General features: G+C 43.4%; 1 protein-coding gene across 11 annotated transcripts; it reads right to left on the bottom strand.

Moving 5' to 3' along the window:
• Positions 1-416: 416 nt before the first annotated feature.
• On the bottom strand, positions 417-27,487 carry ebf2 (EBF transcription factor 2). Of its 11 annotated transcripts, none has more exons than XM_068703158.1 (17): positions 27,308-27,487; positions 25,361-25,517; positions 23,570-23,633; positions 21,981-22,036; positions 21,825-21,898; positions 20,409-20,477; positions 5,732-5,813; positions 4,085-4,204; position 3,485; positions 3,114-3,244; positions 2,766-2,892; positions 2,556-2,644; positions 2,384-2,449; positions 1,601-1,775; positions 1,318-1,500; positions 1,064-1,234; positions 417-883 (listed from the first exon to the last, which is right to left on the bottom strand). In XM_068703158.1, exons 1-17 carry the CDS (start codon positions 27,439-27,441, stop codon positions 852-854), a joined length of 1,731 nt encoding a protein of 576 aa, XP_068559259.1. In that variant the 5' UTR covers positions 27,442-27,487; the 3' UTR covers positions 417-851. The 11 variants fall into 11 exon arrangements, with proteins under 11 accessions (XP_068559259.1, XP_068559260.1, XP_068559264.1 ...); XM_068703159.1 differs by lacking the exon at position 3,485 and adding an exon at positions 3,888-3,889 and having other exon boundaries at positions 4,089-4,204; XM_068703163.1 differs by lacking the exon at position 3,485 and adding an exon at positions 3,888-3,889 and having other exon boundaries at positions 1,064-1,158; positions 1,320-1,500; positions 4,089-4,204.

Here is a 27,487-nt window from a genome sequence, read left to right as displayed (position 1 = left end):
TTAGCAAATTAATTAGCAATTGTTGAGACAACTTAATTTCATTAACAGTTGGAAAAGGACCACTTTATAAAAACACGTTTATATTATTCCCTAAACTAACTATAATAAGTTAAATTGCTTGTTCTTAAATAAATCAATATATGAATTCCTTTAGTAATAACCCTTGAGACAAAGAGTTCTCCCTTGTAAAACCGTAGAGATCAGAAAAAAAAAATAAAGGGTCTATTTTTCTGGAATGTAAATTGTCATCAAAAAGTCTACTACAAAAAAAAAACTCTCGCTAACTCACGGACAGTGTACACTCATGCCATTTAAGGTGTCCATACACGGACAAACAGCACCCTGCTTCTCAGAGCTGCAATGTTATATCGGAGTTGTCCGCCTCTGGCCGAGGTTTAGGCAGGTTGTTGGAAGAATCAGATACTGCATGTGATAGCAGGCCAGAGGTAAATACAGATGCTTTTGAAGCTCGAGTTTTCCTTTTGTTTCCTTTCAGAATGCGAACGCTTCATGACACACACACACACACACACACACACACACACACACACACACAGCGATACCTGGTCCAGTCTGGTGCTGTTAGCTAAGGAGCTTTGTCTGTCTGTAGTTGTGGGTGAAGTAATGTGCTTTGCCTCTTAAGTAGATGGCTGTTCTTTGGACGTTATCGTACCCCATCCTTTTCATCCACTTGGATGAAAAAGGGACTAAGAAATGGCAGGTTGGGGGGCTCAGGAGGGAAAGTTAAACATGGTCGCTAGTGATCAATTTTCCATTCTCCCTTCCCTCTTAATGCCAAAAGAGGGGCTAAGTGAAGCAGTGGTCTGGGGTAGATTGGGGTGGGTGCTTTGCTACATCGGGGGAACAACCAGGCCCGTCATCGCTGGAGAGAAAAAAATATACAAAATCTATGATTCTAATCAATCAGGTCTTGCATTATTGTACATCCAGCAACTTTTCTTTCTGTCTTGTTCAGTCAAAGCTTTTTGAGCGGTTAGTACAGGGGGTTAGACTGCATTCGTGAGCTCAGACAGGGGGGTCAGATAGTGAGTTGGATGGCTACCTCTGAAGCTGTTCCCCCCTGAGGCAGGGCAGGCAGGGGAGGGAGAGCCCTGGGGCCTGAGGACGGGAGCAAAAGCACTCTTCTGTTTAGCAGCAGACGGGAAGGAGGAGAAAGGCAAGAGAGACGAGGATGAGCTGGAGCTCCCTGGTATAGTGGGGCTGGAGGGCATTACTGTGGAAGAGAGAGCAACAATCAGTCTCAAGTCTGAATATCACAGCGGACTTAGAAATGTATAGATTATTATAAGGTCTTACTGTAGGGAGAGCCTGTGGGAGAGGCACTGCTGAAACCAGGAGAGCCAGGTACTCCTAGACTGGTCATGGGAACTGTCCCATAGCCTCCAGTCATCCCTCCGCTGCCCCCGTAGCTTGAATGCTGAGGAGTGGAGGCTGATGGGTAACCCCTTGGAGACAAACTGCTGGAATTTCTAATGTAACCTGAAGTAACAATGAAAAGGTTTGGGTCAGTTGTTGGCTTCATTAGTGGGATAAAAAACAAAAATGAAGTATTAAATGGTTTATGTCTTATTCTGCTCACCTTGGCTGCTCTGTCCATGCTCCCCGATGCTGACGCCTAACTGAGAAGGATAGGAGCCCAGGCCCATGACACTGCCGTGGGCTGGTGAGCTGGGCAGCGCCTGCAGCTGACTGTGAGGACGGGGAACACTGTACAGCGCCTCGGCGATGTCCGCCGCACGTTTCAGCAGCATGTCCTGCAGGAGATACAAAGACATAGAAATTACGAACAGCTTGCGGTGTCACATTTACAGAAAGAGGCCAGATGCACTTTTTTATGCTGTTAAGATGTTACCTGTGTAAACTCACACATCTATAACCTGACAGGAAACAGGTGAGCATTAAAAAAGCTGAGTACTGTATGTCTGAGCAACGTCCAATTAGACTCCACTTTTTGACAGAAATGTCAAATCTCAGATGTTGACGCTTCCTCATACACTAACACTGAAAAACTTCTCAAACAGTCCCTGGTCAGAACTCTATTTTCACACAATTATGATCTGACAAAAAAATAAAGCCCTCTAAATAGTCACAATTATGGATTACCTAGCTCAAGCTTTAAATCCCTGCAAGTTAATGACTGAACACCAGCGGCGGCCTCAAAAGAAGGAATTTTATTAATTATGGTATGCTTTGGAAAATGTTCAGCAGTAATACAGAGTATACACAATTAATATTTAATTGGCTAAAACAAGCATATCACTGGTGTAGTGATATACCTTTTAAATATCTGCATGTTTCATATAGTAAACCAATTTGTCATTTAAAGTCTTTGGGATATTGGACCAAAGCGGCTGCTGTTTACCTGATTACTGTGTGGATTTCCGTAGAGGGCCTCCACAAGATCTGCTGCTCTCTTTAGGAGAATCTCCTGCAAAGAGCAGAATTTATTACGTTAATATCTTGGTAAGAGTGTAGCATGCACAGTTTCTTGAAAAGCAATTTTTTGAGCAATCTTTTATTTAGGAGTCTCTAACCTTGGCTAGTTTCTCTGGGTCACCAGGATGTCGAGGAATGACCTTTTGAAGGCGCTGGAAACCGTAGTCTATAGTTGGCTCATTTAGGGCTGAAATAGAATAAAAGAGAAACATGTAAATCAAATCGTATGCGTAAAGACCCTTAAACCACTGAAAGCCTGTGCACCATTGTGAAGTCCAAACAAAACACACAGTGTGTTGTCTAAATACCTGTGTAGATGAAGCGCCCAGGCGCTCCCTTGCAGAACTGTTTGGATTTATAAGACAGTGTGACCTCCACGACCCCGGGGATGTGTCGAGGAGGCGTCTGGACACGGATAGCGTGTGGCGTGATCAGCTGAGGAACAGGACGGAAATCGTGTCACAAGACAGCAACAAATTATCCCCCTCCATTGCTTGTAAATATTTAGGCTAACACAATACTGTGGAAAGATTAATTTGTGTAGACTGCCCATAAATCATTTGAATAATGAGACAAGCTACATGCTATATATATCATTTCAAAATACGTTTCAGACTGTACCATCATTAGTGAGATGCTTTGGAGACAATTCCTACCTCACTCCACACCAGCATGCTGCCAAACACCACCTGCAGGCCGTCAAAAAAGTTTTCCCCGATGACGATGACCATCGCCCCCCCGGTGGTCCAGCCCTCACTGGGACTGATGGCTTTGATACACGGGGTGGCTGGAAAGAAGAGCAAAGCAAGAGTTACTATGAGGGTTTCAATTTAGGATGTACACCAGTTATAAGAAGAGTGGATGGAGCATGATTCAAATCTAAATAAAGTATTCAGATCCTTTAATTAAGTAAAAGTAGCAGAACAACAGATGTAAAGAAACTCGGTCCTGCACTTAAAGCTTACTTATGGAAGTATTATCGGTAAAATGTACTAAAAGTTAAAGCACTAACATGCAGGAAATCAACCCTGTGAGAGTTGTGCTATTATTGGATTATAATTATTGATATTAATATTAAATTGGTATTTTAATGTTGAGGCTGAATGCTGTGGAGATATTACATCAACACATTAATACTACTTAACAAAGTACTGGGTAGCTATTCTGAAATATAAGATTTTTTTGTTTAAAATATTATTCAACAAAGTAACTAGTTACTACAGCTGTCAATAACTACTACAAAAAAGAGCAAGTAGGTCTACTTGAGTTTAGAGATAAATGTGATTTGTTGACTTAGAACTGTAAACCTATATTAAATTTACTTCTTCATGTTTAAATTTAAGATAATATTTTTTTTTATCGTCTGCTTTATGTGAGTCAAGTGTCTTAATTAATGCATTAATTAGCTCAGTTAATGACCTCAGTAGCACCCCTGGTTATGTTTGATGTATCACGGTGATTATAAATGGACATTAAGGAACTCAAGTAGCTGCTGTTACAGTATGTTTCTGAGTGTGAATGATGAAGTAGACATGTAATAAAAAATCTTTTTAAAAAAAGATAAATGGGGTGTAACATTGTAGTGTTGCAGTGTCAAAGTCTCACCATATTCCATAGTATTCTCCACAGACTCGCCTGGCTCCAGTCTGCGGGCCCTCCGGCCGTGTTTTGAGTTGTTGTGAACGAACATGTTGTCAGACACTGCTAGGACATGGCCGTCTACACTCACAGTGCTGGACAAGACCACCTGAGAGAAAGAAAGGAGGAAGATACATGAGTGTGAGTGCACAACTCAGACAGCCCGCTGCGAGTCACAATCTCCGGTTACAACAGCAAAGTCCCCGAGCGACAATCTGTTTGAGCATACAGGTGATAGTAATATTTCTCAATAGGCAATGTGACATCCCCGGGATCTTCATAATATGCGTGGTGATGACACTGCTCATACACCCCTCCACTCCTCCATCAGGTCTCCATATGGCCTCTCCACTGCCTCTTGCCTAACTTTTTGATTCATACAGCATGCAGCAGGCTCATTGCTGTCTCCTCCTGATCCTTCAATGACACAAAACATATGGACCAGATCTCCCATTTTTGCCGGCCGTTAAAACAGTGGATGATATATGGTGGCCCTAATTTGATTTTCTGGCCGCTGCATGTGTGTGTCCCTTCCCACATCTGCCTCGCATGGATGACACACATATAATTAATGAGAGGATACTTCTAGGTTTTTCTCTCTGGAGATGGAGTGTTGATGATGTTATGCTATTTCTGAAAGTGATAATGAGTTTGAGTGTGTTTTTAGGAACATGTTTTTTGAGAGTTAAAGGGAATGGGTCAGTGAGAAAAGGTCATTTTCAATTAAATAGTAAACTATCACTATTTAAAATGTGCATTTTTAGAACATCAGACAGTAAAGATAAAACCTTGCACTCCCTTCGCAATAAACACATGGCAGTCATTTTGCAGGTGAAGTAACATGAAAAAAGAAAAGGAGAAAAAGCATATGTGCTATAGGCGGTGGAAAGGGAGGGGAACCTAAAGGAAAATAACTGTAAATTATCGATCAAGCAGCAGACTCCTGTCCAGCTCTGATCACCTTTTAACCCAGAGATGAGAGTCTTGGAGCGCCCGTGTGCTCATAACTTCTCAGCATGTGTCACATCGCAGGAGTTAAAGCAAACATTGTGGAAGACAGAGGGAGCACGAAGAAGGGGAAGGTACGCAGGGTTTGCGGGGAGAAGGAGAATGCCAGACAGGGGCCGCTGGTGCTGAAAGACGGCAGAGGAAGTGGGGCGGGAGTGTCCCCTGTGACCACTTCCTGGGTCACGGAGCATGACCTCCTCCATCTGGAGCCAATCACTCAATTCTTGACAACTTCCTGAAACACCTCAACCTATTTCCTGCACCCCAACGACCAAGTCTCCCACATATCAAACTCCTTTCATTTGTCTTTCCATCTCTCAGAAATCCTAATTGATTTTTGATTTCCACCTCTTACTCCCTCCTCTATGTCTTCCATTGGGAAATCTTTTCCAGAGCTTTACTATGCCAGAGTTTGTGACATAAACTCTACTTAGAACAGAAAATAAACTGATTATTAAGTCTCCATATGCTAAGATGGAGGGGCATGAAGGGGGTATGTTTTGCAGACTGTAAAATATATTTTTTTACATAATTTGATTCCCATATTCAGTCCAACGTGTCACCACCCTCCCGCTTCCCACTCACACGCAAGCACACGCATGCATTTCTTTCCCCAGTCTTTTCGTACCTGAAATCTCCTCATATCCCTCGGGTTTCCTGCTGTCTTCAGACAATTCTGGTTACATTTTAGGAAAAACTTCAAGAAAAACCTGCAAAGGTAAATAAGAGGACACATGTTTGTACATCAGCAACGAAAAAAAATCACATGAAAGAATCGTGCTACCCTGCCACACTGAAGACATTCATTATTTTTCAGAGACAGGTCTTATGTATGGTGTGTGTGTGTGTGTGTGCGTGTCTACATGATTACAGCTCTGACATCAATCCCAGCTGTTTAGCTCACTATTAAAGTCAATGTTATTACACTTTAAATCAAGTGATGAGAATCTGAAGCACAGTCCAGTGAAAACGTGCTGCTGTGTTTCAAAGTAAACTGGAGACAGTGATGTATGCCAGGGGACTCAGGGGACCGTGGTATCCCGCAATGTCGTATTTGAACCCCCACATGGGAATGGTGAGGGAACGATGTAGAGACAACTACAGAGAAAGTGAAATGAGGAGCTGGAAAGAGAGAGGTAGTGATAGAGGCACAGGCACTGGTATGGACATGAATTTTGTTTTCAAGTATATGTGTCTCATTACGTATGTGAGTGTACTTTTGAGGGTGATAGGCTGTGGAGACTGAGAGAGGCTGAGAGAGAACGGGGTGCTGATAGCCTCTGCTATACCAAAGAAAACCTGAGAGAAAGGTGGAATAAATAGGAGAGAGGGAGACTTCGGAGAGAGACTCCAAATCCCAGGTGTACACAGTTCGGCAACACAGCCCGCTGCCATGGCAACGCAGCTCTGCCGCAATCCCAAAGTCCCCGTGCTGAGAGGCAAAGACAGCGATGGGAAAGAGAAGGCAACAACAAGAACACATTCCATCACTGAAATACAGCGAGAAGGGAGACTTGGCAAGGTGAGATGCAGGAAAGTATATATAAAGAGGGCAGGTGCAGACAAAGCCATGAAGATCCACACAAATCTCTTTAGGCAGAAGATGTGTGTTAAAGCAAAAGAAAAGAAAAATGAGCCTGGAAGTGATGCGGCGTAGTGATAGAATTATGGCAATTGGCAAATATATAGCCCTCCAACCAGATGTCCACTTCACTTTGTGAGAACAGTATTCTGTCTTGCCAATGTAAAACACATCCATTAGTGCTTCAATTAAACAAACAACAACAGTGCTGAAGAAAAATGCTGCAAAGGGAGGCAGCGGTTTGGGGCTACATGGTTTGCCCCAATGCCACCCACACTGTGATCCCTGCAAAAATAAGTCATCTTAATGGAGAGCGGTTGTTTGGAGAGGAACTTCATATTGGCCCCACAGCCCTGAACTCTCCCATCGAATACTAATCTCTCTCTCTCATTCTGTCAGCTTTAACTCGCTATTCTTCCATCACTCGCTCCAGCTTTCTCCCTTGTGAACAGGATCTGGCTTGAAACGGGCTCTCGGTTCCAACAGTGTGTCCAATATTTTTTGATTTGAGCTATTTTGTTCGGAGGACAATCAATATTGTTGTTGGCAGAGGGTGGTTATAATTTATCAGAGAGCTCGAACCTCCAACCTCAAAGCTGGACTAGACCTCCGTTTTGGGTGGAAACATGAAAAAGTGCACATTTGTACCTCTCCCATTTCCTTCTTCCATTTCTCCCCTCATCAGTCCTTTTTTACATGTGCTTGTTGGACATCATGACAGTATCAGTTTAACATGATTTGATATCACACTATATAGAGTACATTACACAAGGAAAGTTAAACGGTTTGTTTCCTCCCTCTGAAAAGAGACCATGATCAAAAGTGCTCTGTTTCATTTTACTGCCTCCTTTGAGGGTTGTGCTCTATGTATGTTTTATGCTGGGCAATGATTCTTACATTATGGCTCATTCTAAAGGCTATAGCTGTCATTTATAAGGAGATAAGTCATTTTTTGGTTTAATGTCCATGGTCTGGCTGTGGTTTAGCCACAATCGTTTTCTCGCCACTTGCTTGTCAACTACTTAATGTTCATCTAACCAGCAGTCATCATTCATTTGACTGACTGACATGATAAAACTTGCAGGGACGCCTCAGATAGCGATATCACAACCCTAATTGAGTGGTTGTCTACATCCATCTCAGGCTTTGTGCACTTTCTGAGGGTTCTTGACCTTGTTTGTTGACTTCTTCTCATCATTCCCTGTTTGTATGACACCAGATGCCTCACACACACAGAAACACACATTCACATGCATGCATGCACAACCTAATACACCGACACCCCCACCTTTGCCCCCCTCCTAAAAACCCATTGAGTCAACTTTTCACCCCCCTCAGTTCGGACGCACACAGCTGCAAATGCTGAAATTAAAGCGAGACATTGACGCATATATTAGCATGCATTAGCCGCTTCCCCCTGCCCACTTAACATGCAAATCTCCCAGCCCCGTCGCCTCGCACCTTCTGCCACACATTCATTTGCTGAATTATAATTAGACTAATCTTGCATAATTAATAAGAAGTCGAGGACCCTCTGTTTTTTATCCCCTCCTCTATTGTGGTTGCAAAAGTTTAATATTGCTGTTGTTTGTTTTTGTTTTGGTAATGTAATACACCCACACACCTCCCCATCCAGAGGGAAGAGATAAGGAGAACATGCAAAGAATTGGAGGTGATCTTCATGTCACAGGAAAATTGCAGAGAAAGGCTGTTTTCAAAGAAGTCCCCTAGCTTAAGCGTGTTTATTTTGAATGTGTGCCTTGTTCTTTACATTCACAGAATATTCTGTGTCATAAAGCAAGAGTAAAATGGTGATTTTGTTTGTTTAAAATACTGTTAAGTGAGTAACATAGTGCAAATAAAGCTAATTGGAAACATGTTACAACTTTTAAACTGCCATATATATCTGTAATTATGTGGTTTTCAATAAAGCTGAACAGACTGTAAGCTAAGAAATATCTTCCTGTGACATTAGTTTGCTTACAAATATGACAAAATATCGAAGCTTGATAAGCGCAAACTCCTCAATATTTTTGTTCGATGACAAATTTAAGAAGTAATTGAATTTCACAGACTTTACTGTGGCAAGCGATGGAGACCAAGTTGTATCTTCCACAACATCTACCCTCTACAGACACACTTAAGACAGGAAACACAAACAAAACATAGACCCAAGTCTTAAACCTTGGGATCATTTTCTACTGTGGCACCACAGGGAGTCTGCTTTTTCTTTTCTGTCTTCACTTCTGCATCTCTGTCAAGGCCTCCAATCCCTTTTGTCTGCATCTGCTTCAGTTCCCAAGACTAAACACAGGCCTCCCAGCATGAGGCGGCCATCCCAACGTTGACAACATGCTTTAATAAAACTAGTTCAACGACCAGCCAGCAAGTCGCAACGTTAAAAACACTAGCAGAAATGCAGTTTTTGCAAATATCTCACCCCTCAGTGTGGACTCTCAGTTTCACATTTCTCAGTCCATCGGGGCATCTGTTACACATAAGTGTTACACATTGGGCTTTACATATGGCCTTAATCATGCAACGAGCACCTAGGCAGCCCAGGACCCCTAACAAAAAATTTCATATGCGTTCATCAGCACTAATCACTGTTGACATAAACTGCCTTTTCACATAGACATAAAACACATCGCCCTCTGTGCTCATTGTAAATGAAGGTTTACTGGTAGCAGCGGTTCTTGAAGCATATGATGCACAAGACTGTAATGCAGAGTTCAAGTTAGTTAGCACCACAGCTAGAAAACGTTCTCTGCTTGTCTTCTCTTCAGGGATTTTGCTAAGGCCTTCCATTTCTGGGGTTACTGCACAAAAGATGACACATTTATGTTTTAATACAAAAATATAGGAGGGGAAACTTTAAGGAACATAATGAGGAGGAGCATGAGATTGTCATGATGTTTGCTCAGCACACATGCCTTGCTGCTCAGACATATAGGCAAAGATAAGAGGTAGAGATAACAGAAAAGTGCTGCTCCTCTTCATTTTCTTCATCCATGAAAATCTGACCCCCTCTATAAAGCTCAATAGGTATTGATTGTAAGAAATAAGCAGAGAGAGTGGAGCAATAGAGGAACAGAAAGGTGGAGAAAAGGGTAATCAAAGACAGAGGAAGAGAGGGAGAATGTTGATGTCCTGTATGCAGGGCCATCACTCATCAGACATCCCCACGTCCCCCCACCCCCTCAACACTGAAAAAACAAAACAGTGTCCTGACATCGCAGTGGAGGGGAGCTAAGGGGAGGGCAGGGAGGGTGGGAGGAAAATTAGGAAACCAGATGTGAAGCATTAAAACATACTGACATGCTGAGGGCCTTCCTCTGCCACACTCACACACAGAGAGCACTAACTCATACAGCAGGCCCAGATACGTGCACGTATGCATGCATATGTCCCACGCTGGCTGTACAAACCACACACACAATCATGCATGTTTTCACAGGATAATACACAAAGTCAAATAGCAACTGCAAACAACCATGTGTGCACAATCGATCGTGCAACAATATACACATTAGCAAAAAGGATGCCTTATTTATTATTTTGCACATGCAAGCTGATTTTTAATTGTAAAGTAATGGGTCAAAAAGATGCTGCAGCTCATGGCTATCTGCTAGGATTTGGACAAACCAGACCAGGGTCATCACGCATCAGTATATGGATATGCATCCAATTAGTACATATACCCAGGCAGAGGAATGACTGGGGGGGAGAGGAAGGTGTTTTGTTTTCCTCCATTGGGAGAGCTGTGTTTGGGGGATGGAGGAGGGGTGGGGGAGGGATAGTAATAAATACCCCTGGACCTGGGTCCCCTGGCAGACTGGAAGCTAGACTGGTCACCAGGGTTAACACCCGGGGCACATGACCTTTGACACTGCTAATGGGGCACAGAGAACCCTCCACGAACTGATACCCCCTCTGTCGCATACCACCACAGGACCTTTCACACCAGCCTCCCAGTACAACCCCCCTCATTCTCCTCCTAAAACATACAGGGATATCTGTGGCATCAGCTTCACTCGCCTTTCACCAGCAAACATCTCACAGCCAAACAGACTCCATGCTAGTCTTTTCTCCCTTTTTGTGACAGAGTGTAAAACACATATCCAGTCATCAATAAAACAGCTGCAGCTTTCCTGATTTTAACAATATTGTCACAGTTGAAACTTGTATCCACTGACCTATTAGCAAATGACTGGTTGCCACGTTACCCTGATGTCTAATAGCCTCTTAGTGACATCAGTATACTTATCCTGAATATCTTTAAACACCATCTGTACTCACATGCTGACATGCACCTCAAAACAGCCAAGTACAATGCAGTACAATAATGGCTAAATTATCAAAGTAACCAGTAACTACACCAGCAATATAAATGCAGTGGAGTAAAATGTACAATTTATACAAGTATTTGATTTCAATAAAATGGGAATACTCAAGTATTCCCATTTTCCCATTCTCAAGTATCTCAAAGCACAGTAGTTGAGTAGGACATACTTTATTGATCCCTGAGGGTGTCCAGGAGAACTGGCATCTCTCCAGCTGCCAGTCCATACTTGGTCCATACTGGGAATGGGTTCCCAAGACAAGTCTCAACGGACTGAGCTACATACCGCCAAAATACCCCCAAAGTTACTTTCCACCACTGGAGAAATACCACTTCACTGATCAGAAGGGTTGAGCATCACTTTTTGGTACCAACTACATCACTTAGTATCGAAAACTGTGAAGGTTGGAACCAAAAGCCACATCAGAATCATAGTCTTGTTTGCTTATTCAAATAATTACTAATTTATTTGATTTCTATTTTATTCAGGCAAAGTTATTGTCTGGCTGCTTGTGTGTAGACAAAATTCAGCATTTCAGAAGTTTAGAAGTTTGCAAAAGGATTTCGTAGAAAACATTACATTCCTTTAAGTAAAGAATTGGAAAAAGTATTGCTTATATATCAGTAAACGCAGCTAAAATAGCTTCACTATATATACAGGTAGTCTCAGGCAGACACCGAGCACATGGGGGAAGTCAACTCTTTATAAATTTTGCCTGGTGGATTGGCGGTGCCCCTCCTGGCCTCCTCTACGTTGCCTCCCAGGCTGGCTTCACCCCTGCAACCTCAGCCCCAGCCCACACCGCCTCTTAACTTGAGAACTGTGACAAAGCCAAACATTTAAACCACTAGTGCTGATTTATAGAGCTTGGTAGCGCTGTAAAACCTTCAGGCTTGCCGCCGCAAAACTGACTGAGGCACGGCGTAGCTGCGAGGAAAAGAGGGCTGAGGGGAGGAAAGCAGAATGATGGGAAGGGTACACAAGAGGCACTCGAGTGTTTCAACGAGGTTTCTCCTGGGCGTTAAAGTGTTTTACTGCATAACCTCTCGCAAGCTGCTAAATGTGCATCTCAACAATTTAAAATGAATTACTGTTTCGGTCTCTCAAGCTCAGCCAAAAGCAAAGATTGCATACAAAGCTTGGCCACACGGGACTGCGGTCAGCCTGCCAAATAGATGGATATGGATAGATATTCAGAGTCTGGAGAACATGAATTCACAACCAGGACAGGGAATAGAAGTCCCATCAGTGGCCTCACCTCTCCCAGCATGCTTGGGGTGTCCTGAGGGACAAGCATTCAAAATATACTCTCAACTGTCACATAGAGACACGGAGCACCCTCTACAGCTGAAGAGATCTCAAACATACCAGAAGGTAATCTGCAATACACCAACACTGATCTTGCTTTTTCAATACCCTTTCAATCAATCAGCCACTAAGTAGATTTACCAATAGCACATTTATATCAAAGCTCGACCTGAACCTCTCTTGGAGAACAACAATGAATTTAGGATTGATGCCACCAAGAGGGAGAGGAGAGGAGAGGAAAGAGAAGCAACAACAGAAGGAGAAGAGATGTCTTCTTAATTAGCCAGTAATGATAAGATCTGACAAACAACATCTGTTTCCAGAAAGAGAGAAGGGGAAGGGGGGGGGGGGGGGGGGGTAGGAGGAAGGAGGACGAAAGAGAGAGAGAGGAAGAAGCAGCGGAGAAACCTGTGAAGCCTAGACAACAGGGACTAGCTTGTAAGAAAGTAAAGGGGGAGCGGAGGGGATGTATAAGGGAGGGAACGCTGTGTAGCGTGACACAATAGAAGAACGGAGGAAGAGAAGTATAACAGAAGTGAGAGAAAGACAGAAAGGGGAGAGAAATCTGACAGGGTTGAGGGAGTCGAAATGCCAGGACGAATATGACAGACAGAGGGAGGAAAACAGATCAAAATGAGAGAAAAGGAGGGAGATAGACAGACACAAGAGAAGGTGAGCTGGATAATGGTGTTGCAGGAGGAGAGGAAGAACGTGTGAAGAGATGGGAATGGAATCACTCAGAGGTCCAGGGTGGTGTAATTTACTGTCCGTGGCTAATACACAGCAAATGTGTGGAGCCGAGGACTGGGAGAGGAGAATGGGGAGCCGGGTGGTGGGGAGGCTGAAGGGAGGGCACGCTGACTGTTGGGGCTCTCAGCATGCCTGCTGGGAGCCTGTCAGCAGTCACATCACCCCCTGCCCTCAGCCCTGACAGATTCATCAGGACCATTACACACACGCACACACACAAGCTTATACATGCATCCAAAGATTATAGTGACATTGCAATTGCTGTTCCTGTTTTCCTTTAACTTTTCCTCCATGATGAGGTAAACACAACATCTGCTGCAATAATGATTTAGCCAGCAAAACACAAACGAGCCAGCAAAAGATTCCTGCTTTGCTTTAACTTTATATACTGCAATTCAGTGCATAAGTCTATCCTGCACTCTGTACCATATTCTTCTGTTGGCATGGTGCTTTTAAAGTGCAGGTAGAAGCTAAAAAGGTGGATCTATTGTATGAAAACTGTATCTACACAATACCCTTGCCTTTTTTCGTATCCCACAGGAGGGATACGTTTTGCCTCACGCATTACAAGGATACTTAATCACATTGTATTTAAGAAATACTGCAGATGTGTAAATATTAGTGTTGGGAAATGTTTTCAAAAAGTGAAACGGTGGAGAATTTGTAGAGAAATCTAACTCCTTGGAGAAAAAAAGTATGTCCAGAATCTAGATAAATAGACAAACAAACAAACAAGGTGGCTAGTGGGGCCGGTCTAGCACCAGGGGGCATTGTTAAGTCATTAGTGAAATTTAAGACTTTACAGACCGATCCCCATCACACACACACACCCTAACAGCTCCACCCACAGCAGCAGCATCCAGCCAAAGAAAACAGCCCTTGTTCCTAAATACCACTGCTAACTGGCCTCTGACTCCGCACCCACACACACACACACACACACACACACACACACACACACACACACACGAGATCCTGATTATACTGATACAAGATCCCCTTACAAAATAAATGGCAAATGCAGGAATTTCACATGAAAAATAAACCCACAAATACAAATCTCACACACATAACCACACAGCGCTCACTTGCCTTGCGATCTGAAGTGCCTCTAAATCACACTAATCTGCCCCCTTCTGATCCTCTGAGTGCCCCTACTTAATCTCTACACTGCTCAACCAAAGGTGAACCCTATTAGTGGCCAGACAAATGAGAGGGTTTGCCCCAGCTACTCTGAGAGTGCGAGGCCTTTCAGAGTGCCATTGAGCTGCAACTCAAAACTTCTAATTTGCCCCCCTCCCATCCCCTCTGCATCCCACCCACACTAAAAGTCCCCCTGCTGTTCCTCCACATTAGCCCATTGGTAGTCCATTCCCATTTCCTGTCAAAACATTTCTCCACCGCTCTCTGTTTCCGACTGCCCCCTCTGTTGGCTCTCTCAAAGAAAACAAACCAGGCCTACTCCTCGTGTCAGGGTTCAAGCCACAACAGCTAACACTGGCCGAAGCGGAGCAAAGGTGACCAAACACAAACTCGGCTCATAACCTACTACTCATTATACACTTCCTGTGCACATTTGAGTCCAGGATCTTCCCAGTTCACATGAGACCACTTCGCAGAAAGCTTGAGCCCCACAAAAGGTCGATGAACTCGTTTTCCTCAGTCTAACTCTGAGTGAGACTCTCGCTGTTTGAAGCGGTACCTGTCAGTAAATTTGATATTCTAGACGTTGCATCGTCTCTCCCTGTCTGTCTTTGTGTCATTCTCCCCCTTGCATTGCCCCAAGGGAGGAGCCATCCCCGCGGTCCTGTGCCAGCTGCTCACTGGTCCAGCCTGTGTGCCGCTCCGCTGTGTGAGGCGGTGTGCACTGGAGCCTCAGGGCCCTGTCGCCACGCTGCTTGGCCCCCTGCCTGAGGGGCTCGCTGACAGGGGGTCTGGAGGGACTGGACAGTACTACCCCACCATGGAGAGACCTGTGACAGCGGACTGAAGGGGCCAGTGTGTCTGACTTTGTCTCTGTGCATGTATGTATGTGTGGCACACAGGTAATTTATACAAATATTAATACCCGCATCAGTGTGACGTGTCAGACTGTGAGTGCAATCCAGCTACACTACAATCTGATCAGTCTGTGGAGGGAATTCAACCACCTGAGGTCACTTACAACTCATAAGTCAGTATAATATCCAGTATAACATCGCACAGTAGTGCGAGTAGTGTTTCTGATTTGTGTATATATGTTAAATGTATATAACATAATGTGCAAGGTATAGTAAGCTTCAGTTTAGCAACACAATTAATGCTATACAGTAATACTTATATATCATGAAGTAAATCAAGACACTACATGGAGTATCCTTCAATATAGGATAGGTGGTAATGTAATGGTTTTTGATACTGCGTAAAATGACAATATATAGTAGTAGTTTTCCATTAACGCTTATATATTTAGTTCAATGAAGGGGGTTTGTAAGTGTCAGTTTGCAGCAGAATTTCTCTGGCCAGAAACTCAAATAAAAAAAGCACCTCCTCCACATCCGTCTTTTGTCTCAGCTTCTTCTCACATAAAGTCTCCTTTGCTGATGATTTGTTGCACCTCAACATCATCATCAAACATCCTGTTTCAGAGTAAAATACATATTTTTAAAAACAGAGGGGAAATTAAAAACTCAAATCCATTTAACTGGATTTTCTTTATTTCTTGGCTATAAGAAGCGATGGTTCACTGCCCCTCAGGACTTGGACCGTAAGAACGACTTTTAGACAAGCCATCTTTAAGAAAACGTGGTAGAGAAGATAATGGGAGTACAGGTATAGGGTGCCAGTATCAACAGAAAAAGCTACAGCATGAATTCCACTTTACAGCTAAAAAAGAATCTTGTATTGGGAGTATGAGAAACAATCTTCTAAAATGACATTGTTGTCTCACACATAAAACTCTCAAGTGCATATATGATGACCTAACAGGGCGACTTGGCGGTAGTGTATGAGTATGCATCTGGGAAAGGGGAGGAATTTGACCCCTGACACGGTCCAACAAATGTTACTGTATTTATTCTTTGGCTGATAGTTTAATGTTCTTTTCCCAAAGACTTGAAGCTTCTATTTTCTTTTTGGTTGGAGCTGAAGAATGAGGAGGCCGGCGTTCCCCTCCATTAGCAGTACAAGAATAAACTATCTGTCCTGCTGTAAGAACAGGCAGTGAAAAAGACCATTCAAAGGGACGTAGCCCGCGTCATCATATACTGTTATTTTTTTAATTAGTTGAAGACATGCAGACGCAAGCAGGTGGATGGACTACCATGGAAACAGATGGTGCCTCCCTGAGACACCAGAGACATTTACATACACCAACAAATGATATCTGAATAGTTTATTGTCAAACCGTCCAGACAGTGTTAATCCGTAAAGAACTATTAAAAAAAAGACATACAGTTTTACTGCACTGCAGAATGGAGCGTGCATGTGAGGACGTCTTTTAGCAGATTATAAATGATAAACATTCAGCCATGGAAACTAAAACTATCTACTACACACCGATTACGACCGAAAACAAAACCCTGCTCTGACTAGTTGAAAACAAAGCTGTGTTACATGCACATAACTAGAAGCAAGACTACAAACAGATCGATAAAACCCACAACCTAAGATTAACAATAATGGATTCCTCTTGGAGCTGAGCGTCTGAAGTCGCCCAGGACAAGAAATAATTGTTCAAAAAAGATCACCTCAGAAAGCAAAATTAAGTACAACATCTATGGTGCTTGTGCATTCCAGATGGAGGGTTTGTTTTTTAGTTCAGCATTCAAAAATCAAAGGCTGATATGCACAATGTATGTTTAGTCTTTGTGAGTTCATTTTGAGTCTAGGGGAGGGAAGAGCCATATTGACAACATTGGAAAATTCCTATTGATTATTCTTCTTTTCTCTGAGCGCCAGCTTGTTAAAAAAGACCCCTCTTGGAAACACGATCAATTAGTGAGATAGTGCTTGCCATTGATCAGCCCCTCTCCAACCCCCCCACCTCACAAGGCTCTTGCCTTTCGATGGATCCCTCCACACACTCCTTATGACCAACTATTGATCTCAGCTTCTTAGCCAAATATAAAAGCACACACTCACACTGAGCACTGACCCCTCCCATCCAAACCGCACAGTCTCATACTAATACTGACATCTGCTTGTCTCCATTGTAAACCCATGGTTCACTCATAAATACAGAGGCCAGCTTTGGCCCAGAACCAATATAGTTCCTCTGAGGTCAGAGGTCAGCATGGCAATAATGCCGCCATTAACAGATCTGCCTGGGTTAATACTTTTCAGAAGAGAGATGCTCTAAGTAATGAAAGGATTTGGGGGAAAATATAAATATTATAGGGCTGATTATATATTATATTTTCATTTGATTGGGTTAAACAACAGAGAAAATGCAGCATATTTTCACTTTAAGGCTGAACTGGAACTTTTTTTTTGCTTGATAAATGACCTACACAATTTATTATCAAAATTGTTGTGAATTTTCTGAAACATCAACTGAAACATCAACTGCATGAGTTTGACGAGTTAGTGAAGATTTATGGTGATGAGCTCGGAGGAATCAATCAATCTATCTGTCCATTGATCGATTATCAAACCAATCAGTGAACACGCCAGTCCATCAGTCAAAGATAACACACTCCAAACAGAAAAGTCACATCAGGCCTGAGTGTAGCAGTTCACCAGTGTTAAGATTAGACAATTGTAAAACTATTAGACACAGCAGGCAGCGGGGTATTAGATAATTCTCTCCCATCGGCAACTTAAGAGTCATTTCTTTGTCAACGACTGCCCTTGCCCTCTTCATCCCTCGGTCCCTCCACCCTCTATCCCTTCACCCTCCCTATGGATCAGCTGTGATCTCCTCTTTCTCTTTTCACTCAAATCAGGATTAGGGGGAAGAGGAGGTGGCGGGGGATGCAGCAGCAGCAGAAGGAGAAGGGGGAGAGAAAACTGAAACAATATGGAAAGGAGATTAGAAAAGAGGGGGTTTGGGCCGTTTGGGGAATTGCAAACTCCCTTGTGCTTGGCTAGGTGTCCTAATGACACCGCCTAATTATGGCAAAATTAGACAGGCTAAAGGGAAGGTGGTGGGGGGGGGTGGGGGGTGGTGGTGGAGGAGATGGCTACGTGAAGGGAGAAGAAGAGGACTGGGGGAACTAAGCAATTGGGAGTGAAGAAGTAAGCGCACAGTAGGAGCATGTGAGAGTGAACGGAAAAGAGCGAGAGGGGTGTGCAGAAGTACAGATACGAGGCAAGGCGGGGAAGAAGGGAGCGCGGGGCTGAGAGTGAGAGAAAAAAAGAGAACAGGAGAAAGAAAAGGAGTAGAAAGCAGTGGCTGGTGCGATAGCAGCGAGTGGGCCCCAGCACGCTGCATGTTAATTGGAGAACAGGTGTTGGGGCTGGGAGCAGGAGGCTGATTACTGGAGCCACAGAAACAGACCGTCTCCTCCACACACACACACACACACACACACACACACACACACACACACACACACACACACACACAAACACACAACTGCAGGCACACACATGCACAAATGCACATAGGCTGCACACACACATGAATAATTTAAGACCCAAGCAGGGACTGGGGAAAAAGGTCAAAGAAGGGGTCACAAAGACACATAGACAATCGCACATACATCCATATACATACATAAATAAACGTGCAAGGATCCCCACACATGAAAATATACATCCGTCTGTGTGCACACAAACAGTCTATACATGCTCTGAACACACACACACACACACATCTGTCAATCTTTTGACCTTTTCAGTGTGTGGTGTACATACATGCAGTCAAAAGAGACAGTGCACATAAAGTGGGATAAAAGGGCACAGGGCCATGCAAAAATCCCGTTGGCTTATCAGAAATTAACTGGCTGCTAATAGGCAGCTCCCTGAGGAGAGGATTTTGCAGGCCAGTCAAGAGAGAGAAGCAAGCCCCCATCAGGACGGGATATGCCCAGTGTGATTAGAGAGTACAGTAGGTCAATGATTCCATTTAAAGCAATCCTCACAGCCTCACACCAGCCTTCAAACACACACACAAGGAGTTACAAAGAGATATGTAACACACTACCTTCATCAGCCTGCCGCCGAGCTGCTTACAAACTAATTTTGAGGAGGTTTATCCATGTTAGGAGGTATAAAGTGGGTGCGGAGGGGGTTATTGAGAGAGTAATGTGCTACAGTAAATGGGAAAAGCAGCTGTTCCAAAAGTATTCTGGGAAAATTCAACAGACAACAGCCCGATTTTCTCCTTTATATGAAAACTATCTTCGGCGGAGATCCTTCGAGACACACTGTCAACAGCCAGCCAGCTTGAACTGAGGAGGGGAAAGAAAAGGGTCCTTGACGTATATGAAGTGAGTGTTTTCTAGACAGACGATTGCTGGGAAGGAGAGAGGGAAGGAGAGGGAAAAGGAGGGAGAGGAGATGAAGGTTACGTCTATGACATCACAGAGAAAGTATTTCACATGCGGTCTGCTTATGAGCATTCATCACACTGGTTAACGCCAGGCAGACAGCGAGAGACCTCCAAAATCCCTCGGACGTGAAGGCCCTCACACACGCTGATTACTGAGAGGGTCACCCGCCTTTAAACCTGATAACTGGCTGTCAGGGTGAACATTTACCACATATGGGAGCCTGCCTGGTGCTATGGAAGATCCACATGCTTCTGATAAAAAGAAATATACGCTTTCGGCAGGTTTCAGGTGCAATGTCGGCCGTTAAACGTAATGAGTGACCAAACTGAAACAAATCCCAGCAGGCTGAAGATAGATCAACAGAGAACAGAAAGCTGAAGAGAAAGAAACACATGGGGGACAGACATGGACACATATGTTGTACTGTATATCGCAACCTCCTTGCATTGCTGCAGTGTAAACTGATGTAGTAGAAAAAAATATTTGTATGTTGTGAATATTAGTATTTATATGTGAGGCAGGCATGCACATATTAATATTGATATGTGAAATACACACACAAACATTAACACCAGTGTACACATACATCCAGCCCCCACTTTTTTTAAATGAATGTGTTGTAATTGGGGCTTCTACTCTGCTATGTAGCTACTCCTCTCATTTGGTTTGTGTAAATGCAACAGCTGCTTGGTGAGATCTCACCACAACCCGCAATCTCTCTCTCTCTGTCTCTGTGAGTGTGTAGGTGCATATATATACAAAGAAAGGGCAACCTGAACATTTAGTATGAAGAGGTGCTTGTTCAAGGCAGTGGACACTGTGTGGGACGTGTTTTGATCTCATTACCTGTCAATGATGACTGGGTCAGAGGGCGTCTCGTTTCGGTTGCCACAACTTTTCTTCTCACAACAGCGGCTGAGTGGGCAGTTAAAAGAGACAGAAAAGAGGAAAAAGTCAGTGGAGGAAAAAAAAACAAATTAAACAGGAGGAGCCATTATTTGTCTGGCCCATCCACATCCACGGGCCCAGACTACTCTGCCGCAGTTGGGGCCAAGATCCAGGAGCACACAAAGGAGGCATGAGAGGGGAGGGGAGGAGTAGACAAAAGAATAAAAGAGGAAGAAAAGGTACAACAACACACCCTACAAACAGTGAGAGACCATTCAAAAGTGAAAAGCCAGCCCGGCAATCTGTCACATTGATTTCGAAATCAAACTCAACCCCCACGCAGCCTCATTGCGCACACACACACACACACACACACACACACACACACACACACACACACACACACACACACATCGTCCCACAACATCCTACCATTCGTCAGCAGTCCTGTCCGAGGAGCCTGCTGGCCACCCAGCCCCCCCTCCCCAAAGTCCCCTTCACTGCATAACAAAAGTGCCCCCACCCCTAGCCATCTGCCACCCCTACACCTCGCCTCACCCCTCTCGTGTCCCAGCTTGGCCCTGCCCTGCCCCCCTCCGCCCCCCTGTCAGACGGCCTCACTCCCCAGCTGTGACGCTTGCCCTCTGCCTCTTCGGCTCTGTTATTAGCCAGCTGTGAGTCACATTCGGGCATCTGCTGGCTACACAATGGCAAAGCCCACTCCGTCTTAGCCCCTCTCCCCACGTCCCAGCCCCCTATCCTTCCCCCTGCTGCCCTCGAATCCTGGGTCACTGCCCCACTTCCAGACCGATCTCTTCGGCTTCTTCTCCATCCATAACCCCATATTCACCTATTTTCTCTATTCACCAAACACTAACCCAAAACCTTCTGGTCCCTAAGTCATGACTGGACTCTTTAATAAACTCGCTACACTGAGACACTGAAAATATACCACTGGACCTGTCATCACATGTTGACAAAGTTCAAACGTGATGTCTTGGCTAAATAGAAGTGCTGGAGTTACATTTCAATGAGGGAAAGACAGATTGTTCCCCAAAAGTGTGTCAGCTGCAGAACTCCAGGCCAGAGAGTGAGGAGCGCCAGGAAGAAACAGGAGCTGGCAAGGGGACATGCAGCGTTACAGCAGAAAGCAGCAGGGGGTTACCACTGTAACAAGGATGATGACAGACAGGCTAGATTTATAGTTCAACCATCGCAAAGTTTAAAAAAAAAAAGTGGAGCCCCAAGCGTCATCCCAAAACCACATTTCAAGCTGACTGAAACAAGGAGGGAGGATGGAGGGTAATGATATTCATCCTGTGGGTGAAGGTTTGAATGGCGGGGCGGGTGTGTGTCTGTGTGTGGTAGACTCACCTGCACATAACCTCGTGTGTGAGCAGAACTCTGCACATTTCTGGATTCTTGTTTTGTCCTTCATATGCTATGGGCTGAGAGGAGGAAACAAGGGGCAGATTCAATCTCATGTTGAATCAGTTAAACTCCTAACTGCGTAGCTGAAAGTTTACCAACCTGTTTAGTGACAGAGTCAATAAGTCGTGCATAAAGATCCTGCTCCGTGCGAACCCCTGCAAAAAGAAAACAGAAATTGATTGTTATCAATAACTTACAAACGCCATTTCAGGCATAAGGGATATTTTACTGAGGAAAGAAAATGAATATCTCTTGCCCTCAGTGCTATAGATAAGTGGAAACTGGGAAAAGAGATCAAGCTAGAGGCTCAACCCCAATTACAAAATACTACATAACCATAAATGAAGGAACTGAAACTGCACGTAAACTCTTAAACCCCCTAAAAACATACATGGTGCTGGGGATTCTCAAGATAAAATGGAAAGATTTATTTATAAATATATATATATAATATTTTTTTATCGCAAACTCTGGACAAGCTCTCAGAAAAAGTATTGAACTCTGTCCAGCCAACATAAGATTGGCATGCAGTTCTAATTTTTTCTCTGATGGTTTCTGAGGGGATTGAGAGTTATTTGATGTTTGATGATTCTCAGTCATGTTCAGCTTTGAGGCCAAAATGTATGACCAAGTTCTCACGATTTGTCAAGCTGTTCTTTTTTTATGTGGTTCTCAGTTAACTTCTGATTTATTCCCAAGTTTACATGAGTGACAGGTAAAATGGCAGCTGATCAAGTAAAGTGGCACCTGATCAGTGTTGTTATTTAATTGAAGAGTGAATGTCCTTTTAACATTGTCTCTCGCTTCTATTTAATCAGGTGTGTCTCTGAGTGAGATTTCCAGAAACACCTGAGTCTCTGGATGCTTCAAATCCTCCGCTGTAAATCACACAAAATAGGGAAACGACATGTAATGAATTGCTTCTTGAGAAAAGAGCGTATTACCCAAGGATTTTTTTTCAGAGACTTTGGAGAGTATCGCTTTCAAAATGTGTTCCTCTCATCAAAGTCTCGATTGAGATGCCTTTGATATCGCTTGGGGGAAGGGGATGAGAGGAGGGATGCAGAGGAAGTGCTTTTGGTGTGCTTGTATGTACATGTGTGTGTGTGTGTGTGTGTGTGTGTGTGTGTGTGTGTGTGTGTGTGTGTGTGTGTGTGTGTGTGTGTATGGTGGGTGTATAAGGGGGTTGCTCTGGAACATGTCTTTTATCTTCTCTCCCATGGGTGCCACTGCGATGGCAGAGTAGGGGCAGCAGTGGCTCATGGGAACCAAATTTCTCTGTGTATCCCCGATCTGATGTGAAAGCACCATGGGGGGTTGGAGGAGTTGGGGAGTGAGAGGGGGTTGGGGGTGGGTGGGGGGGTGGCAACATGTACCTCATTTCTCCCTTCGTGCACCAAGAAGTAGCTCCTCGAAGAGCCAAAACATTGAATTGTACAAACTCAGTGATTAGACGATGAGCAGAAGGTAATTTATGAGTTCAGAGAGTAGAGGCGAGGTGAGGATGTGGAGGAAGATTACTTAAGTGGAAAGGTGTGTGTCATGTTAGCGCGCTGGTGTCACCGCTGACCTCGTTCAACTCCTGTTACATGCAGGGCTCCACACCGACGTCTAGATGATCAAATCAGACACCTCAAAGGGTAAAGAATCAGCCCATAATCTTAGAACTCGTGTTTGACTCTACTCACCGTTGCTGTAGAGGAGCTGTAGCTTGTAGTGAGTGCCGTTGTTCGTCTTTTCTCCCGTCTGCTCCTTGGAAAGAGACACGCGGACAAAAGCAGGGCATGCAGTTAAGCACTTTTGAGGCACAGATAAGTACAGCTGAGCATCCCCACGCCGTGTTAAGCACAGCGAGTCTCTCCTAATCCTGCAGCTCGCCCTTCCCTGACAGCAGCATCGAGATCAGAGGGTTGTAGGCTCAGAGCCCATGTGGGACCTTTCGTTGTGTTCAAGAGCTGAGCTCTTAACCTTGAGTCGGATGTTCTTTGTAGAGGTTGAACTATCATGTCTGATGCAAACTTCTAAAACCTTAAGATCAAATGCAGTAGTCCTCCTCGCAATGAGGTAGCACAGGCATGGTTATACGCGCATGTGTGCTGCAAACTGTGGAAAGTACTGTATGTGAGACTGAGCAGCAGTCGACCTTGACAGAAAAAACTTCCCTTCCGCTATCCCTCCCTCCCCCAGGCACTCCACTAGCTTCTCACTTCTTCCTTCTCTCCCCCTTCTCTGTCTCTGGTTCCCCCTCTTTCTTTCTCTTCTTCTACCTCTACTGGTCTTTCTAAGTGGTCTCAAAGGAATGCTCTCTGGTCCAATAACCCAGGAGGCTGGCATCACAGAGACGAGCACCAGAGAAGAGGAGAGAGAACGAGGAGTTTGGAGGAGAAGAGAAACTGGGAAGAGGAGACAGTTGTGAGGAGGGAAGAAGAAGTGAGGGGAATTAAGATGCATGAAGATAAGTTTGAAAGTAAAAGTTGTCCAAACATAATATCAAAAGCGAGATTGAGACTCAACGTCAGGAGATAGATGGATGCCTAGCTTCATAAGTTTTGTGAATATACACAGAGGAACATTTATTTTGCCTTGCCATCACTCTACCTCTGCATAATTGCAAAGCAAAAACAGATGCCAGGTTAACCATGCAGAAAATGAACTCCTCCACTGCCGTCATATTGCTCTGCGTTGGCCTGGGTGGCACAAAGGGGAGCACACTGACAGCTTTCAGCCCTGGCTGTAAGCACTGCCTCCATCCCTCCCTGGCCATGAAATTCATAGTAAAACTATGTTTGAACTTCAGCTGACAGGACGGTGTCCTCTTGTCTTTCTCACAGGGGAGATCTGTTGCCAGTTTAGGAGGCTCTCGCTCCCCTCACCACAAGGCAGAAACATCCATCAACACGAGGCATAAGGCTCCCACTCCCGGCAGTCTCTTTCTAACTGTGTCTCTACACTGTACCCTTCCTTATTTTTGGTCTTGTCCAACCTGAGGAATCCAGTTCCCCCCCCCCCTCCCCAATTTAGAGTATAGGAGGGGGGCATGAAGGAAAAGAGACTTTGATGATTAGTTCACTGTATAACTTAACAGGAGCAAGTATAATTTGCATTTTAAAAAGTAGTGATGTCCTACTAATGAGGCAAGCTGCTAATTAGTCATTAGATATTCTTTTTCAATCCCACATCATCAGCTCATTGAGGGTAGAGCTTGTGTAAACATGTAGCCGTCAGCTGTTCGATATGCTTGGCTTTACTGGGGATGTGGAGGATCAAGTTGAGCACCTGGTTACAGCTGAAATGCAGTATATTACTAATACATTTGGTTGTTGTTGTTGTTCTTCGCAGTTTTTCAGACGATACTGAGCTAGATGAATGGTTTTAGATGTTAAAAATGTCCCTGAAATAACTGTAAAGATGATATAGTGAATCGATGACATCTTCAAATAATTAATGAGGAAGACAGGCATTCAGAAACATTAACACACCTTGTCATGTTCAACAAAGTCCACAAAGGCAGTCCTCTCCACCTCCACAGGTTGGCCGTGTCTGTCATAGAGCGCCAGGACAAAGTGGAAGAAGTTGGACTTGCGGAGATTTGAGGGCGGCTGCTTCTCAAAATGAGCTCTTGACAAAGCTACTCCACTGAGGACACAAGAGGAACAGACAGTCAGCTCCACAGACATTCACATTGTGTTAGAATAAACTGCTTTATACTGATCAATGTAAAGGTTAGTTCTAATTAAATTAAATTAACATTTAACATAGTATTCATTGTTGGTGGAAAATAGTTATCAAATTAAAAAAAATAAAACTGCATACAGTAAATCATGAGAACTCAATATAACATTATTTCTTTTTTTAAATCATTTAATTTCCCATTGGTTACACCGTTTTTTCAAATTCTAAGGCCTTCAGTTTATCCATACAATAATTAGTAATAGTTTGCAAAAAAAACATACATATCGTTTATAAATATTTTGTTTTCCCATAACTTGAAGGCCACTTTACTTGTCTAGATTAGAAACCAATGTGACTTACAAACACACACACACACACACACACACACACACACACACACACACACACACACACACACACACAAAAGAAGCCAAAGAAGAAGAATAGGAAAAGCAAAGCTTGTTGAAACTATGTTTTAGCTTGAAAACTGAAAAGTCAAAAATAAAATCATCACTTTTGACTTTGGAACTGATGGTGGAGCATCTTGGTAAAAAATACTGCAGTAAGTGTACATAGACTACTGAATTTAAATAACTTTAAAATATAGGCATATTCCGTCTGCAGGTGTGTTTTTCTGTAAATTACTTCTGTCTAAAATTGGCAATTTTATGTTTTCAGATAAATCAAAACTTGAGTAGTTCTTTCGTGTGTTTTTTTAACGTTTCGTTTAAAAAAGGAAAACCGAGCCCATTATAAGTTTTTTAGTTTTTTTTGTTTGTTGTTTTTTGTGGGGATACAATATTACAATCGAGTTGTTTATAATTAGGCTATACATAACGTTAAACAAAATACTGCATGATATCAAATAACCTAAATACAGTTCTTAAAGCGCCATTGTTGTATCACTTACTAATTACTATTTATACGCCTATTCTATGGCTACTAAGACGTATGTGTTATACTAATTAACTTGTTCTATTTCCTTGAAATCGCTGTTGCCGCTTTACTGACATAAAAAACTGTTTTCTAAACTTTGGACACCATCGGAGAGCACTGATGTGTGTTTGTATTGGTAAAAAAAAATAAAAAAAATATGAAGATGGTGATTGAACATGTTGGGGAATGTGCAAGACAAAGATGATTCAACAATCCAAACAACGTTTACTTCTACGGATGAAAACCATAAATAGAATGCGTGGCCGCTGAGGATACAAGTGTTTCAGATAGATCAGCTAAAATATCTGGTTTAGGAAATTCAGCTTTAGTCACGTACAGGTTTTCAGAAATTATCTGAAATTGAATTGTATGAATTAAGTATGTAAATTGACCTTTTACGCTAGAGTAAATTATCTGAACAGTTGCTCCTTGAGTGTGACATTATGTTTAAGTCTAATCGTTCTGATTATGAGTTTTACGTTTTGGCAATATGGGCCTTCTTTGCTTTTGTGCACATAACATCGTATTACTTTAAAAACAACTACAATAATAGAGTGTAGTTCTTATGCCATAATTAAAGACAATTTATGAGTTGGGGGCAAACAGTTTTGAAGGAGACTCCTGTCATCTTTTGCAACAAGTAGTTTGTAAGGACGCCTGCTCGTATATGTTAAATATTCACTCGTTATAAACTATATTGTGCTCGTGATGCTGATTCTGAAAATAAATGCGGTGACGTTGATAACTGAACGCAACTGATGAAATTAACTGGTGAGGAGTTGATTGCTGTCAGTAGATCAGCTGGCTTTGTACTGTACCTTTGCGCCGCTACGTTCGCATCCACAACCCCGACATTACGCACCCACGACCGGACCGGATCCATCTCCTCTGCAAGACTTCTCTCTTTTAATCCGCTCACTTCTCGCATCAGATGCTCCTGGATCCCGAACATTTAAGCCAACGTCCTGCGCGTTTCGGTGCACTTTTGTTTAACTTAA

This window comes from Cebidichthys violaceus, unplaced genomic scaffold, assembly GCF_023349555.1.
Source record: "Cebidichthys violaceus isolate CVI_PGR_0920_01 unplaced genomic scaffold, fCebVio1.0.p SCAF_9, whole genome shotgun sequence".
In the NCBI taxonomy this organism is placed as follows: Eukaryota; Metazoa; Chordata; class Actinopteri; order Perciformes; family Stichaeidae; genus Cebidichthys; species Cebidichthys violaceus.
Note: the sequence above shows the minus strand (reverse complement) of the source record. Positions and strands in the feature narration are given on the sequence as shown.

What these genes read in the sequence shown, in the direction of transcription:
- ebf2 (XM_068703155.1), bottom strand. Translation starts at nt 27,441, where the DNA reads ATGTTCGGGATCCAGGAGCATCTGATGCGAGAAGTGAGCGGATTAAAA. An exon ending in TGGGCGCTTCATCTACACAG is followed by an intron (nt 2,645 to 2,765) that starts GTATTTAGACAA and finishes ATTCTATTTCAG; the next exon opens with CCCTAAATGAGCCAACTATA. An exon ending in TCCCACAGGCTCTCCCTACA is followed by an intron (nt 1,268 to 1,317) that starts GTAAGACCTTAT and finishes TGTGATATTCAG; the next exon opens with ACTTGAGACTGATTGTTGCT.